General features: G+C 40.2%; 1 protein-coding gene across 1 annotated transcript in view; it reads left to right on the top strand.

The window, feature by feature from the left end:
- PODNL1 (podocan like 1) overlaps positions 1-16,642 on the top strand; it is a 906,607-nt gene that overhangs the window by 20,991 nt on the left and 868,974 nt on the right. The window contains exon 2 of the mRNA XM_044057733.1: positions 3,304-3,558. Within this exon, the coding sequence (XP_043913668.1) occupies positions 3,304-3,558 (255 nt within the window). The remainder of the gene's footprint in view (positions 1-3,303; positions 3,559-16,642) is intronic.

Here is a 16,642-nt window from a genome sequence, read left to right as displayed (position 1 = left end):
ATACATACACATACCACACAGATACACCTTGTCACAAGGCTATATAATGGACCCATTGTAGTATACTGAAGGAGTAATCCCCATGAAGGCTATATAATGGAGCCATTGTAGTATACTGAAAGAGTAATCCCCATGAAGGGTATATAATGGAGCCATTGTAGTATACTGAAAGAGTAATCCCCATGAAGGGTATATAATGGAGCCATTGTAGTATACTGAAGGAATAATCCCCATAAAGGATATACAATGGACCCATTGTAGTATACCGAAGGAATAATCCCCATAAAGGATATACAATGGATCCATTGTAGTATACTGAAGGAGTAATCCCCATGAAGGCTATATAATGGAGCCATTGTAGTATACTGAAAGAGTAATCCCCATAAATGATATATAATGGACCCATTGTAGTATACCAAATGAGTAATCCCCATGAAGGCTATATAATAGAGCCATTGTAGTACTGAAAGAATAATCCCCATGCAGGGTATATAATGGACCCATTGTAGTATACTGAAGGAGTAATCCCCATGAAGGCTATATAATGGAGCCATTGTAGTATACTGAAAGAGTAATCCCCATAAAGGATATATAATGAACCCATTGTAGTATACTGAAGGAGTAATCCTCATTAAGGCATTATAATAGAGCCATTGTAGTATACTGAAAGAGTAATCCCCATGACGGCTATATAATGGAGCCATTGTAGTATACTGAAAGAGTAATCCCCATGAAGGATATGTAATGGAGCCATTTAGTATACTGAAGGAGTAATCCCTATTAGGGATATATAATGGAGCCATTCTAGTATACTGGAAGAGTAATCCCCATGAAGGATATATAATGGAGCCATTGTAGAATACTGAAGGAGTAATCCCCATGAATGATATATAATGGAATAGTTGTAGAATACTGAAAGAGTAATCTCCATAAAGGATATATAATGGAACAATTGTAGTATACTGAAAGAATAATCCCCATGAAGGATACTTCAAGCTATAATGTTGGCAAGAGTGAAAAATGTTGCAAATCTGTACTTGTGAGTCTTCTACAAAATTCTGGTATTTCTGGTAAATATCACAGTTCTCCTTGCAGAAGGGTAACATGATTTGGAACAGAATAAATGTATTGCTGTGCTATCTAGCTCCATGATACAGACTTTGGTGGGATAAGAGGCCCAGGTACTGGAAAAGTTGGCCAAGGAGGGAGAGGAATGAATGGCCAACCCTAACTCACCCAATCTGAGGTGAAGTGGTTGGCAGACTCCCATTGCAAAAGCTTCACCTGAGGGAAGGTCATTTGCTGAGGCTATTGTAGCTCTGTATTTTGGGAACATAACTCCCCCAAGAGGTGGTTGTGTACCCTGGATTGTTCCTGAGGTGTGTAGAAGTAAGTATTTGCACTGGGTCAGGCTGATCAGACACTGGACCAGACTTTCCAATCAAAAGGGAGAATTATTAAATGTACATATTTTTAATCTATTTATTGACCAGGTAATCCCACTGGACACAATTGTCCCATTTCAGGGGTGACCCGGGAGCACTGTCTAATTAAGCGATTTGCTCAGAATCACACAGAAGGCAAACAAAGGTGGAAGCAAATATTGTAGTCTGGGACAGAAAGCAAGTCATTAACAGCTCTGAGCTTTAGTCCTCTGTGATAACTGCAAATAAAGGTGGAAGGAATCAAACCCTGTACCCTGGGCACCAGAAGCAGCTCATTAATAGCTCAGAGCTTTAGTCCTCTGTAATAACTGCAAATAAAGGTGGAAGGAATCAAACCCTGTACCCAGGGCACAGGAAGCAGCTCATTAACAGCTCAGAGCTTTAGTCCTCTGTAATAACTGCAAATAAAGGTGGAAGGAATCAAACCCTGTACCCAGGGCACAGGAAGCAGCTCATTAACAGCTCAGGGATTTAGTCCTCTGTAATAACTGCAAATAAAGGTGGAAGGAATCAAACCCTGTACCCAGGGCACAGGAAGCAGCTCATTAACAGCTCAGAGCTTTAGTCCTCTGTGATAACTGCAAATAAAGGTGGAAGGAATCAAACCCTGTACCCAGGGCACAGGAAGCAGCTCATTAACAGCTCAGGGATTTAGTCCTCTGTGATAACTGCAAATAAAGGTGGAAGGAATCAAACCCTGTACCCTGGGCACAGGAAGCAGCTCATTAACAGCTCAGAGCTTTAGTCCTCTGTAATAACTGCAAATAAAGGTGGAAGGAATCAAACCCTGTACCCAGGGCACAGGAAGCAGCTCATTAACAGCTCAGAGCTTTAGTCCTCTGTGATAACTGCAAATAAAGGTGGAAGGAATCAAACCCTGTACCCTGGGCACATGAAGCAGCTCATTAACAGCTCAGGGATTTAGTCCTCTGTAATAACTGCAAATAAAGGTGGAAGGAATCAAACCCTGTACCCAGGGCACAGGAAGCAGCTCATTAACAGCTCAGAGCTTTAGTCCTCTGTGATAACTGCAAATAAAGGTGGAAGGAATCAAACCCTGTACCCAGGGCACATGAAGCAGCTCATTAACAGCTCAGAGCTTTAGTCCTCTGTGATAACTGCAAATGAAGGTGGAAGGAATCAAACCCTGGGCACATGAAGCAGCTCACTAGCAGCTCAGAGCTTTAGTCCTCTGTGATAACTGCAAATGAAGGTGGAAGGAATCAAACCCTGTACCCAGGGCACAGGAAGCAGCTCATTAACAGCTCAGGGATTTAGTCCTCTGTGATAACTGCAAATAAAGGTGGAAGGAATCAAACCCTGTACCCTGGGCACAGGAAGCAGCTCATTAACAGCTCAGAGCTTTAGTCCTCTGCACCAACTACAAACCAAATCCTCCTATCTAATGTTGAAGCCATCCTTAGCAGCGATATAAGTACATGGCCACACTGTCCAAAAGGGGGTTGATTAATTTCTGAGTTACTAAAGTGTTCTTTTGATGCAAAGTCTTCAAATTAATTGGCTTTGAAGCTCCTGACTCTGAAAAACCATACCATTACTATGTAGCAGTGTTGTTTCGTTCTGTATCTCTGTCTGTCTCTCTCTCTTTCTATCTATCTATCTATCTATCTATCTATCTATCTATCTATCTATCTATCTATCTATCTCATTGAGCTTATAACTGGCTCTGAACTATAGTAGGCACAAAAGGAATTACAACAATAAACTTATCTTTTTGAATGTTGTTTTGTATGTCTTTTTATTAATTTCTAGTGCCTGAATACCAGAAGATGAAATCTGTAAAGAAATAAAATACAAAAAAAATCTCTAAGACTTTTCTCTGCTGTTGTTCCTTCAGCGACTCTGCTGCACTGTATTACTCCTGATTCTACAGCTTGTTGGAATCCATGTTATCTCTTTGGTTGTTGGACAGCAGGAGAACGGAAATGAGTCTGTTCTCTCCCCTGGGAGGAGTGGTTCTGGAAGACTGAATGCTTCTTCATGCCCCAAAGGCTGTTCCTGCCCAACAGAAGAAATCACAGACTGCAGAGGAGCAAATCTCTACGTATTCCCCCATAATCTGTCAGAGGGTACCCAGCATTTGTCATTACAGGTATGGCTGCTTGTAATGCTAATAATGAATTTTAAGGGTGTGCATAGGGGGGTGTCAAAGACTGTCATGTGAGGTAAGTGAAAATGAGCATATACAGATGGTAAATAAAACTGAGCATGCTCTGATTTATAATTTATTAATGAATCAGGGGCATACTGAAGTTAATAATTAGCGTTTCAGAGTCACACGATACTCAAGTAAGCAACATAGATTAATTTGCAGATTGCATTGCAGGGCTTTAACGAGTAATCTATACTGTCTCCATCTGTTAGCATGTATAAGCACTACCTGAACACTCACAGACTAACTGTAATATGACATGACTGCCCCAGCTTATTAGCATGTGTACAATGTTACCTGAATGCTTAGAGACTAACTGTAAAATGGGGTGACTGTCTCAGCTTATTAGCATGTGTACAATGTTACCTAAATACCCATGGTTTAACTGTAATATGGCACAGCTGTCTGAGTTTGTTATCATGTGCATAATAATAACTGGACACTTGCAATCAAAGTGTAATATGGCATGACTGTTTCACCTTGTTGCAATGTGTACAGTGCTGTCTGAACTCTGAAGTATAACATGATATGACTGGCTTTTTAACATGAGCTATGTTGTTATGAGAGGGGATCCCTCTATGACTGTCATATAACTAGCGGTGTCATTCCAAGACTTTCCAAGTAATCAAAATAGTGGTAAAATGAACATTTGAGAAAGAGAACATTTATCTAGATGTTGCCTCTTGGAGCTCTTAATATCATTTTTAGTTTCTATGCGAGCTTGTTTTCTTATTTCACCACACTGGCTGAACAATGAAGGAACCACCAAGTTTAACAGAATCATTAATGTTGGGTAATTTATCTGCCCCCCCCAGCCTTAGCTACCACATGGTTAATTTCTGTTCAACAAGGTCCTTAAAAGAACCTCCCCTAATATTCTCCAAAATGTGTTCTAAAACAGAAAACAATTTTTTTTTATAACCCACACATTTTTTAGAATGTTTAAACAATGCATTATTATAGCAATAACCCACACCTGGGTGTGGGTAATTCTGGATTTACCCACGGTTGGTATGGTTTGGTCATGAGGGCGAAGCCCGAGTGGCCAAACAAAGACAATCGTGGGTAAATCCAGCATTACCCACACCCAGAAGTGGGTTATTGCTATTATACAATGACATTATTTAAGAAAAAAAATAATTACTTTTCTTAAATAATGGCATTGTATAATGCCTCCTTGCTGCCCTTCCGCAGCTGTCTGGTATTCTGCGGCAGTTCTGATGTACTGCACATGTGTATGCTTATGCAGTACATCAGAGCTGTGGGTGGAAACAACGGAGAAAACAAGATCTCCATTGCTTTTTACAAACTGTCTCGCTATGTTAAAGGAGTTTAACATAGCGAGACAGCTTTAAAAAAAGCAACAGAGAATCTCCGTTGCTTATTTTAAAGCTGTCTCGCTATGTTAAACCCATTTAACATAGTGAGACAGCTTTAAAAAAAGCAACAGAGAAAGCAAGATCTCCGTTACTTTTTTAAAGCTGTCTCACTATGTTAAACTCCTTTAACATAGCGAGACAGTGTGCAACGGAGATCTTGCGTTCTCCATTACCGTAAAAAAAAGTCTTATACTAATGGAAAAAGTCCGGGCGACCGGACCTTTTTCCATTAATATAAGTCTGGTTTACAACGTGCACGCTGACCAATCAGCGTGCACGTTTTAGAATATTAATGGGGCATAGTTGTATAATAGTATTTTTGGTTTTAATACAATAATAGTGCTCCTTTATTCTTTTGCTCAGTCCTAGTAGTCATACCGATATAAAAAATTGATGCAAAAAGAATACATAGCAATATAAACAATACCCCCTCTATTACAATCATATACCGCAACAATAGGAATGGTTTTATTTAAGTGGGGTAATTCAGTGTAGGGACCTTACATAATAAGCCTACAGGAGGCACAAAAAACACACTTGTACATCCCCTTGTTACATCTACTTGTATGGGCATTATTTTTAGCAAAAGTGTCAAACTGCAAACAATTTTTAAGACAATGAGTATTTTTATATGTGAACCTCTTGTAGGTTTATTATGGAAGGTCCCTACATTGAATTACTCCATTTAAATAAAACCATTCCTATTGATGGGGTATATAATTGTGATACAGGGGGTATTGTTTATATTGCTATGTGTTCTTTTTGCAGTGATTTTTATATAGGTGTGACTACTAGGACTTTCAGCAAAAGAATAAAACCGAAAATACTAATAATGCATTGTTTAAACTTTCTAAAAAATGTGTGGGTTATAAAAAAATTTGTTTTCTGTTTTAGAACACATTTTGGAGAATATTAGAAGAGGTTCTTTTAAGGACCTTGTTGAACAGAAAGAAACCATGTGGTAGCTAGGGCTGGGGGCAGATAAATTACCCGACATTAATGATTCTGTTAAACTTGATGGTTCCTTCATTGTTCAGCCAGTGTGGTGGATTACTTTTATTGGTTTGTGTTGTGCTGCTCCATTCTTTGGGACTGTTATTTATTTAATTATTATTTATGTATTTAGAACAGGTAGATGGACTAGGCCATATGGGCTCCTTTCCAACTACACTCTGTTACAGTAATAAACTAAATGGGAGCCCGGTTTGACACAGATACAGATAAGTGTCAGTTTCTTACTATAGGCTAGGAGTAAAAACAGCTGAAGCAGTTGTTTGTGTACAAAGAAGATCAGTTAATTAAGAGAAATGGGGATGCTAACAGGCACAGGTGTACCTCTCAGCTATGATACAGCACTCATTTTAACTCTCAGAAAACACTGTAGCAATGAAGATATTTTACATACTGCCCAATGACATTCAGAATCATTTAAGGTGTTCTGTAGTTATCAAGATAAACTGACAGCATGTATTTCCTTTCTGCTTTAGTTATCCATTCTCAGGTTTCAACTTGAGTCATGTGTTGTGTCTACTACTCACATATTGTCCCACACAATTTTGCGAAGAAAAGTTGAGAAGGCTGCTTATATGACTAGTTTATGATTAGAAAGAAACAAGTGGCATATCTCTCAACTGTACAGATTTTCACAGAATGTCCAGATTTTTGCCTGATATTTTGGTCTTTTTTTTCATAAAACTGTGGTTTTCTGTCAAATCATTGACAAATCACTTAATATTGAAGTATGAAAATAATCAGAGACATTTGAGTTTCAGACTTCATATCTTTCAGAAAGTTCATGCTAATGCAAAACCTGCTAGTCTATCAATTAAGTTTGTGACAGCAATATTTAAAAATTGTCCCTGTTTTTCGGCCTTTGCCCCTCATTATTTATGGCTTTATTCAGATTTCTTACTCTAAGATGTTGAGAGGTATGGGCAGTGGCAAGAATATTTTCATAATATTAATTGGTAGGTATGTGGGCTGTTCAGAATATGAGTAGGTGAGTTTGAAAGCGTGTAACAGCCTGTGGTGGACTGCATTATAGAAAGGGGAGAAATAACAGAGAGGTAGGATATGTTGTAGTGTGTGTGTGTGTGTGTGGGGGGGGGGGGGGGCAGTAATTTAGGATGCACTCTGATCCTTAACTGAAATGAGTATCCTTTACGTAACTCTTTGAGTATCAATGCACCCAGGTAGTATTTTTTCAGTGTCACAGCAAACATATTTTAAAGCTCAGATGGTTAGGAAAGGCTGGATGCTATAAATGAGGATTCTGTATTTTTAGGAGTAATGCATTCTGAGGGTTTGTATGTGGATATGAAGAAGCAATTGGGATTAGAAAGTGAAATTATAGACAAGAGTATTGGAACACTGAATCCTAATGGGAGAAGTGTGGATAAAATGGATTTGAGGAATGGCTAATGGTCTAAGTTTCACATTTAATAAGTGTAGATTGAAAGGATAAAAGAAGATCTGTAATGGATAGTGAGACAGTTGGCTTGTCTAGCAAGAAAATTTGTAACTGTTTAGCATTCCTTTAACACAGTTGAGATATACTTTCAGCTATGGTGTACATGTAAGCTAAAACAGTTTAGAGTAAAGAAATGCACCGTGGTAAGTAACAGACTATACTGTTTTGAGTGCACTGTTTGCGGGAGATGACATTCCAATTAGGAGGAATCTTGGAGGTCCTAGCTTTATTGCCAAGAAGCATGGCTTTCATTGCTGGTTGTGTACAGTGTTTCAGAGTTTCAATTGATACTGAGTGGTATTTTCAGTTGGATGTCCATTTTGAGTCATTTGTTGAACTTGTCAGACAGAAAAACTGCACCAGTCAGCCTGTATGCTTGAACAGCAGTACCTGTTAAATGTGACAACAAACTTCCATTTTTGTAATTAAGTTTTGGCATGTTTTAAATTATGAAATTCAGACACTTCAATGTGTATTTCATTTAGTTAGTAAAGGTATAACTTGAATGTATGCTGTTTATATATAGCATATGAGAAACCCTTTGCAACATCAGGAAAATTTGTAATAGCTGGGAATTTATCTCTTGTAACTAACAACTTTATGGCATAAATTAATACAATTGTTTCCAAAAGTAGAAACGTGTTTAAAATTATTTAAATTAGTGTGGCACTCTTACTAACTTGGCATCAGGATGCAAACAGATGTGAAAGCAGACAAACATTCTGTCATTTAACTCTGTCAGTATTCAGACTATTTAAAACACATCACCTGTATACTTCAGGAAATTATTTTACAACGTTAAAAACTCTCTGCTTCTTTTTACTGGCTGTTAGGTACTTAGACATTTTTCTTTTTATATTCTTGGTCTATGGGTAACTGAGTAATTTCACCTCTTTAAGGATACTGAAATCTTCCCATGTGAATTGTAACACTCCCCACTTCATCACGCCCAAACATTCCACTGACGTTTCTGGCAGTTTTTTGTCTTTAAGATAAACAGAACGAAAAGGAAATTGTTAGTGTCATACAGTGTCCAGGGCTGCCACCTTTTCACATGCCCAAAGTGGCACATTTTTTGTAGAAATGTGAGATTTTGCAGGAGAAAACGTACCTACAACCAGTGCAAAAGACTTCACTTTTTTGTCAGAATAAAAGCTTATATTTCTAGCATTTGCATTGCTTATGCTATTTCATTTAATATTTATGTGTTTCAGATACAAAATAACTGTTTCATGCAGCTATTAAGGAAAACTTAAGAAATACATTTTGTCTTAAAATCTCAGGACATTTCCCATTTTTTAGTTTTTTTTTTTTTTTTTTCAGGACACAACTGCCCAAAGTGGGACTGCCCCTCGGAAAACTTAAGAAATATATTTTGTCTTAAAATCTCAGGACATTTCCCATTTTTTAGTTTTCTTTTTTTTTTTTTGCAGGACACAACTGTCCAAAGTGGGACTGCCCCTCTCAAAGAGGGACAGGTGGTAACCCTATTGTCTTACAAATGTGAATATCAGTTGCAGGGGTTGCTGGGAAGAACAGAAAAACATTCCCCAGGGCCAGGCAGTTCATTTATAAAAAACACAAGAGGCACGACAGTGCTGATGGAAAGGAAGTTAACTGTATGAATGTAATTTCCTTGCTTCTGTACAATATTGAAGGGACAGCCGCTTCATTCAGTGTATCGACAATTACTACATCTAGCCGTGAGATCATGCAGACAGCAGATGTTTCTCTCACAGATTGCAGAAACACTTGAAAAACAGCCAGACCCAAAAGAATGCAAATGTAGCTGTTGTACTTTAGTATTAACAAATGTTACTTGTTTCCTTGAAGAGCACCGCCCACTGAAATAAGATAATATGATACCAGAGTTACTAACCACATATAAGTGCTAGGAGTTCACTGACTAGTTGCAAATACTAGGAGTTAGTGACTAGTTATCAGTGCTAGGAGTTTACTGTTTAGTTATCAGTGCTAAAAGTTAGTGACCAGACAACAGTGCTAGGGATTACAGGGTAACTGGTTCATAGATTGGAATGACAAGCTCACAATCTACTAACTTCTGAGAAATCAAACTGTTTTAACCATGATTAGTTCCTACTTTGCATTACGTTATGTATAAATGCTATTTCCGAAGAAAATTAATCAGTGATTCTTGGTTTGACTATAAGGGGAAGCTTTTTCCATAATCTTGAGTAGCATTGTATAACATATGTGCCCCATTTTTTCTGTTAATTATATATATTTTAGTATTTGTTCCCTGATCTGGTGTTCCTGTAGCAATGCACTTCAGGCACAGGTTTTCAGGTAAAAACAGATTGGACATTGTGTTTGCTATAGACCACACAAAGGTCATCCCTAAGTAAACTGTAAGAAACTAAAGTAACCCAGTAGCAGTGCTGGGAATTAGTGAAAGGCATCAGTGCAGGAACTTAGAAATCTAATAGCAAAGAATTAGGTGTCTTGATATCAATACCGGAGATGAACTTTAAATGAATTCATATCAGAATTAGATGTCCTAATACCAATGCTATGAGTTAGTGATGCAGTACCAAGTGTTAGGCGTTACTGATGCAGTACCGCTACTAGGAGTAACAGACACAGTACCTATGATAGGAGCTAGTAATGCAGTACCAAGTGTTAGGCGTTACTGATGCAGTACCGCTACTAGGAGTAACAGACACAGTACCTATGATAGGAGCTAGTAATGCAGTACCAAGTGTTGGCGTTACTGATGCAGTACCGCTACTAGGAGTAACAGACACAGTACCTATGATAGGAGCTAGTAATGCAGTACCAAGTGTTAGGCGTTACTGATGCAGTACTGCTACTAGGAGTAACAGACACAGTACCTATGATAGGAGCTAGTAATGCAGTACCAAGTGTTAGGCGTTACTGATGCAGTACCGCTACTAGGAGTAACAGACACAGTACCTATGATAGGAGCTAGTAATGCAGTACCAAGTGTTAGGCGTTACTGATGCAGTACCGCTACTAGGAGTAACAGACACAGTACCTATGATAGGAGCTAGTAATGCAGTACCAAGTGTTAGGATTTACTGATGCAATACCAGTGTTAGGAGTTACAGAAGCAATGCTGGTGCTAAGAGTTAGTGACGTAGTACCAGTGCTGGGAATTACCAATGCATTGCTAATGCTGGGATTTATTAATGCAGTACCAGCATTAGCAGTACATCAGTGATGCTAATACTGTGATTTAGTAATGCAGTACCAGAGTTTAGTGATATAGTATCAGTGCTAGGCATACCTCTTAACCTCTCAGTGCAAGAAATTTGGACAAAGCCTAAAATAATGGGGAGACAAAGGCCTAAAAATAAGGGCAGATTTAAGTATTGATCTTATAAACGTAGAAAGCTGCTAGAATAACAGATAATATGTTTACATGCATTTTCTGAAGGCTATGAAGTCTGAAACTCAAATGTAAGTCATTATTTAGTTTCTTCAATCCTCATTGATTTGCCAGAAAACTACACATTGTTTGAGGAAAAGACCAAAAATATGAGGCAAAAGTCTGGACAGAGGTATGCTGCTAGGAATCACTGATGCAGTACCAAAGCTGGGAGTTAGTAATGCAGTGCCAGTACTATAACTTAGTGATGCAGTAACCAGTGCTAGGAATTACTGATGCAGTTCCAGTGCTGGGAGTTAGTAATGCAGTGCCAGAAGTGATGCAGTACCAGTGCTAGGAATTACTGATGCAGTACCAATGCTGGTAGTTAGTAATGTAATGCCAGTACTATAACTTAGTGATGCAGTAACCAGTGCTAGGAATTACTGATGCAGTTCCAGTGCTGGGAGTTAGTAATGCAGTGCCAGAAGTGATGCAGTACCAGTGTTAGGAATTACTGATGCAGTACCAATGCTGGTAATAATGCCGGAGAACAGAACTTAGTGATGGAAAATGCAGGGGACTTAGTAATGCAGTGCCAGTACTATAACTTAGTGATGCAGTAACCAGTGCTAGGGATTACTGATGCAGTTCCAGTGCTGGGAGTTAGTAATGCAGTGCCAGTACTATAACTTAGTGATGCAGTAACCAGTGCTAGGAATTACTGATGCAGTTCCAGTGCTGTGAGTTAGTAATGCAGTGCCAGAAGTGATGCAGTACCAGTGCTAGGAATTACTGATGCAGTACCAATGCTGGTAGTTAGTAATGTAATGCCAGAACTAGGACTTAGTGATGCAGTACTGGTGCTAGGAATTACTGATGCAGTACCAATGCTGGTAGTTAGTAATGTAATGCCAGAACTAGAACTTAGTGATGCAGTACTGGTGCTAGGAATGACTGATGCAGTACCAATGCTGGTAGTTAGTAATGTAATGCCAGAACTAGAACTTAGTGATGCAGTACCAATGCTGGGAATTAGTAATGCAGTGCTAGAACTAGAACTCAGCGAAGCAAGACTGGTGCTAGGAGTTCATTGGTGTATACTAGGCTAATGACAAGGACATTTTTAAGTCCAGCCATGCATCCCAAATGTATCCAACAAGTTTTGATGCCCTAGATGTTATTTTAAAGAGTATTTGTAAGCTAGAGCATGGCTGGTCAAGCATTTACAGGCTTCCTCTGTCTGTCAGAGACATAGGCAACAGACTAGGGATGAATTTCTGATTTCCTGTCCACTGGTCCAGGTTACAATTCTATACTCTCAGGGGAGAACTCTGCTTCCCTTGGATAGGATGTCTGTCCCAAAGAAGAGGTTTTCTCTGAGACACATACTTGTCCCTCCAATATGTTCTATTTATGTTGCAAACAAGATTAAGTCCCTAGATCAGATAGCTCTGATGCTATTATTTGTTTTGTGGTTATGCAAGAGGTTCATCAGAGTGGGATCCAGGGATGCGTTGTATTGCTTCTCACCAGGGATAGGACTGATTAGGAGATGCCTGCATTATTTTTGTGAGGAATCTCTGTAGACATAAAAGTTATTGCATTTGCCTGGTCAGGTACATACTGATGGGTGAATTGTATTATTTAATGACTGATCTGATTAGGGATTATTATAATGGGACAGTGACTTTCTTGGACCTAGATGCCATACCCTTGCTTATAAGTTGAGCAACATAAAATTATTTCCTTACTACTTTACACACATGTCCGTTGAAAGCCAGCTTACTGTCTACATGCATTCTCAAATCCCTGACTACTGGGTCTGCTCTTAGGGGTTTGTTATTGAAGAGATAGTTTCTCTGGGTAGGTGACTGTTATGCATTTCTTGGTACTGATTTTTAAACTGTGGCTTTGACACCAGTTATTTGTCTGTGTTAGCCCTTCTTGGAGGAGATTAGTGCCTTAGGGAAATTCTGTAACTGCTGCCAGTTTACAGTCATCTGCAAAGTTGGTCAGCTAGAGGCCCTTGACTTCTAATGTTGGCCTTGTCTTCTGAGAAGTAGATGCCAAAAAGGAATGGATCCACCACAGAAGCCTGAGATACTTTGCTAGTGACCAGCCTTTTTGTGGTGGACTCCTCTATCCTAACTTCCTGAGTCCTATCTGAAAGCCTGATTGCTATCCAGAGTGTAACATTTATGCCTAATTCTACGAGTTTGTTTACAATGTCTGCACGCAGCATTATATCAAATGCATTGACAAGGTCAAGGTAGTCAGTATGTACCATTGCCATGGTAACCTTCTGAAAGAAATCTACCAGGCTGAGAAAGCAGGATTGGCCCTTGATGAAATTGAAATGGTTTGGATGGAGTGACTGAAGGTCTTCTACATCATTATTAATCCTTCCCATGATAACTCTTTCCGTGGCTTTGCATATAAGACTACTCAAACGCATGTGTCTGCAGTTTTTGAGGTCTGTAGAAGGCCCAACATTGCACAGAGGGATGCTGTTGCAGTTTTCCATTCACATGACATGAAGACTGACTGGACGCTATGTTTAAATAGTGACTCTAGTGGGCCTGATAGGTCATGTTTCATGCTATTTAGGAGACTAGTTGATGGGGTGTTCTTGACCTTGGAAAGTGTGTCTAGGACCTGAACTCTATTGAAAATTTGGAAAGCTATGTTCAATGGTATTTCCTGAAAGGATAGCTGGGGTGGGGGGGCGATAAAACTACAGCTGAATTCCTCATTTTTCCATCTCTGTACAGATGGCTCACCAACTGGGTCAGCACACAGTTATGTACCTCCTTTGAGGTTATGGAATAGCAGTTACTGATGCTGTACCAGCACTAGGACTTACTGATGCTGTACCAACACTAGGAGTTACAAATGCCATGCCAGTACTGGGAGTTAGTGATGTTGTACAAGCACTAGGAGGAATTGATGCTGTATCAGTACTGGGAGCTACCAATGCTGTGCCAATACTGAGAGTTAGATATGCAGTACCAGGACTAGGAGTTACTGATACTGTAGCAGTACAGAGAGTTAGTTATGCTATACCAGCACTAGGAGTTACTGATGCTGTGCCAGTACTGGGAGTTACTGATGCTCTGCCAGTACTGGGAGTTAGTGATGCTGTACCAGCACTAGGAGTTAGTGATGCTGTGCCAGTACTGGGAGTTAGTGATGCTGTACCAGCACTAGCAGTTACTGATGCTGTGCCAGTACTGGGAGTTAGTGATGCTGTACCAGCACTAGGAGTTACTGATGCTGTACCAGTACTGAGAGTAAGTGATGAGGTACCAGCACTAGGAGTTACTGATGCTGTGCCAGTACTGGGAGTTACTGATGCTGTACCAGTACTGGGAGTTAGTGATGCTGGTTACTGATGCTGTGCCAGTACTGGGAGTTAGTGATGCTGTACCAGCACTAGGAGTTACTGATGCTGTATAAGTACTGAGAGTTAGTGATGAGGTACCAGCACTAGGAGTTACTGATGCTGTGCACTGATACTGTACTACTACTGAGAGTTAGTGATGAGGTACCAGCACTAGGAGTTACTGATGCTGTACCAGCAGTAAGGGTTACTGATGCCATGACAGTACTGGGAGTTACTGATGCTGTACCAGTACTGAGAGTTAGTGATGCTATACCAGCACTAGGAGTTACTGATGCTGTGCCAGTACTGGGAGTTAGTGATGCTGTACCAGTATTAAGTCTTACTAATGCTGTACCAGCACCAGCAGTTACTGATGCTGTACCAGTACTAGCAGTTACTGATGCTGTACCAGTATTAGGAGTTACTGATGCTGTACGCACTGAGAGATAGTAATGCTGTACCACCACTGGGAGTTACTGATGCTGTACCAGTACTGGGAGTTAGTGATGCATACCAGCATTAGGAGTTACTGATGCTCTAGCAGTACTGGGGGTTAGTGATGCTGTACCAGTACTGGGAGTTAGTGTTCTTGTACCAGCACTAGGAGTTACTGATGCTGTACCAGTACTGAGAGATAGTGATGCTGTACCAGCACTAGGAGTTACTGATGCTGTGCCAAGACTAGTAGTTAATGATGCTGTACCAGGACTGGAAGTTAGTTATTCTGTTCCAGCATTAGATGTTACTCATGCTGCACCTGCTGAGAGATAGTAATGCTGTACCACCACTATTAGTTACTGATGATGTACCAGTACTGGGAGTTAGTGATGCTATACCAGTACTAGGAGTTACTGATGTTGTAGCAGTACAGAGAGTTAGTAATGCTGTACCAGCACTAGGAGTTACTGATGCTATACCAGTACTAGGAGTTACTGATGCTGTGCCCGTACTGGGAGTTAGTGAAGCTGTACCAGCACTAGGAGTTACTGATGCTGTACCAGCACTAGGAATTACGATGATGTACCAGTACTGAGAGTTAGTGATGCTGCACCAGAACTAGGAGTTACTGATGCTGTACCAGTACTGGGAGTTAGTGATGCTGCACCAGTACTATGTCTTACTAATGCTATACCAGCACTAGGAGTTAGTGACGTGATACCAGTACTGGGAGTTAGTGATGCTGCACTAGCACTAGGAGTTACTGATGCTGTACCAGTACAGAGAGATAGTAATGCTGTACCATTACTAAGAGTTTTTGACGTGGTACCAGTACTTGGAGTTATTGATGCTGCACTAGCACTAGGAGTTACTTATTCTGTATCAGTAGTAGGACTTACTGATGCTGTCCCAGCACCAATAGTTACTGATGCTATACCGTTACTGAGAGATACTTATGGTGTACCAGTACTGGGAGTTACATATGCTCTACCACTACAGGGAGTTAGTGATGCTGTACCAGTCCTAGGACCTACTGATGGTGTATCAGTACTGAGAGTTAGTGATGCCATACCAGCAGTAGAAGTTACTGACACTGTACTAGTACTGAGAGGTAGTGATGCTGTACCGGCACTAGGAGTTACTGATGCTGTACCATTGCTGAGAGATAGTGATGCTGTACCAGTACAGAGAGTTAGAGATGCTGTACCTGCACTAGGAGTTAGTGATGCTGCACCAGTACTAGGTGTTACTGATGCTGCAGTGGTACTGAAAGTTGGTGATGTTGTACCAGCAGAAGGAGTTGTTGATGGTGTACCAGCACAGGGATTTAGTGATGCTATACCACCACTAGGAGTTCTGATGCTGTACCAGTACTGAGAGATAGTGATGCTGTAGCACCACTAGGATAGGAGTTACTGATGCTGTAACAGTACTGGGAGGTAGTGATGTTGTACCAGCACTAAAAGTTACTGATGTTATACCAGTACTGAAAATTAGTGATGTACCAGCTCCAGGGGTTAGTGATGCTGTACCAGTAATGAGACTTAGTGATGATGTACCAGTACTGGCAGTTACTGATGCTGTACTAGTACTGATACACAGTAATGTTATACTGGCACTAGGAGTTACTGATGCTGTACCAGCACTAGGAGTTACTGATGCTGTACCAGTACTGGGAGTTACTGATGCTGTACCAGTACAAGAGTTAGTAATGCTGTACCAGTACTAGGAGTTACTGATGCTGTACCAGCACTAGGAGTTACTGATGCTGTACCAATACTGGGAGTCATTGATGCTGTACCAGTACAGAGAGTTAGTGATGCTGTACCAGCACTAGGAGATACTGTTGCTGTACCAGTACTAGGAGTTACTGATGCTGTACCAGCACTAGGAGTTACTGATGCTGTACCAATACTGGGAGTCATTGATGCTGTACCAGTACAGAGAGTTAGTGATGCTGTACCAGCACTAGGAGATACTGTTGCTGTACCAGCACTAGGAGT

Source organism: Protopterus annectens, chromosome 15.part0 (genome assembly GCF_019279795.1).
Source record: "Protopterus annectens isolate FY-2018-M chromosome 15.part0, PAN1.0, whole genome shotgun sequence".
NCBI classification, from domain to species: domain Eukaryota; kingdom Metazoa; phylum Chordata; order Ceratodontiformes; family Protopteridae; genus Protopterus; species Protopterus annectens.
The sequence above is the reverse complement of the archived record's forward strand: the minus strand, read 5'-3'. Positions and strand labels throughout refer to the sequence as shown.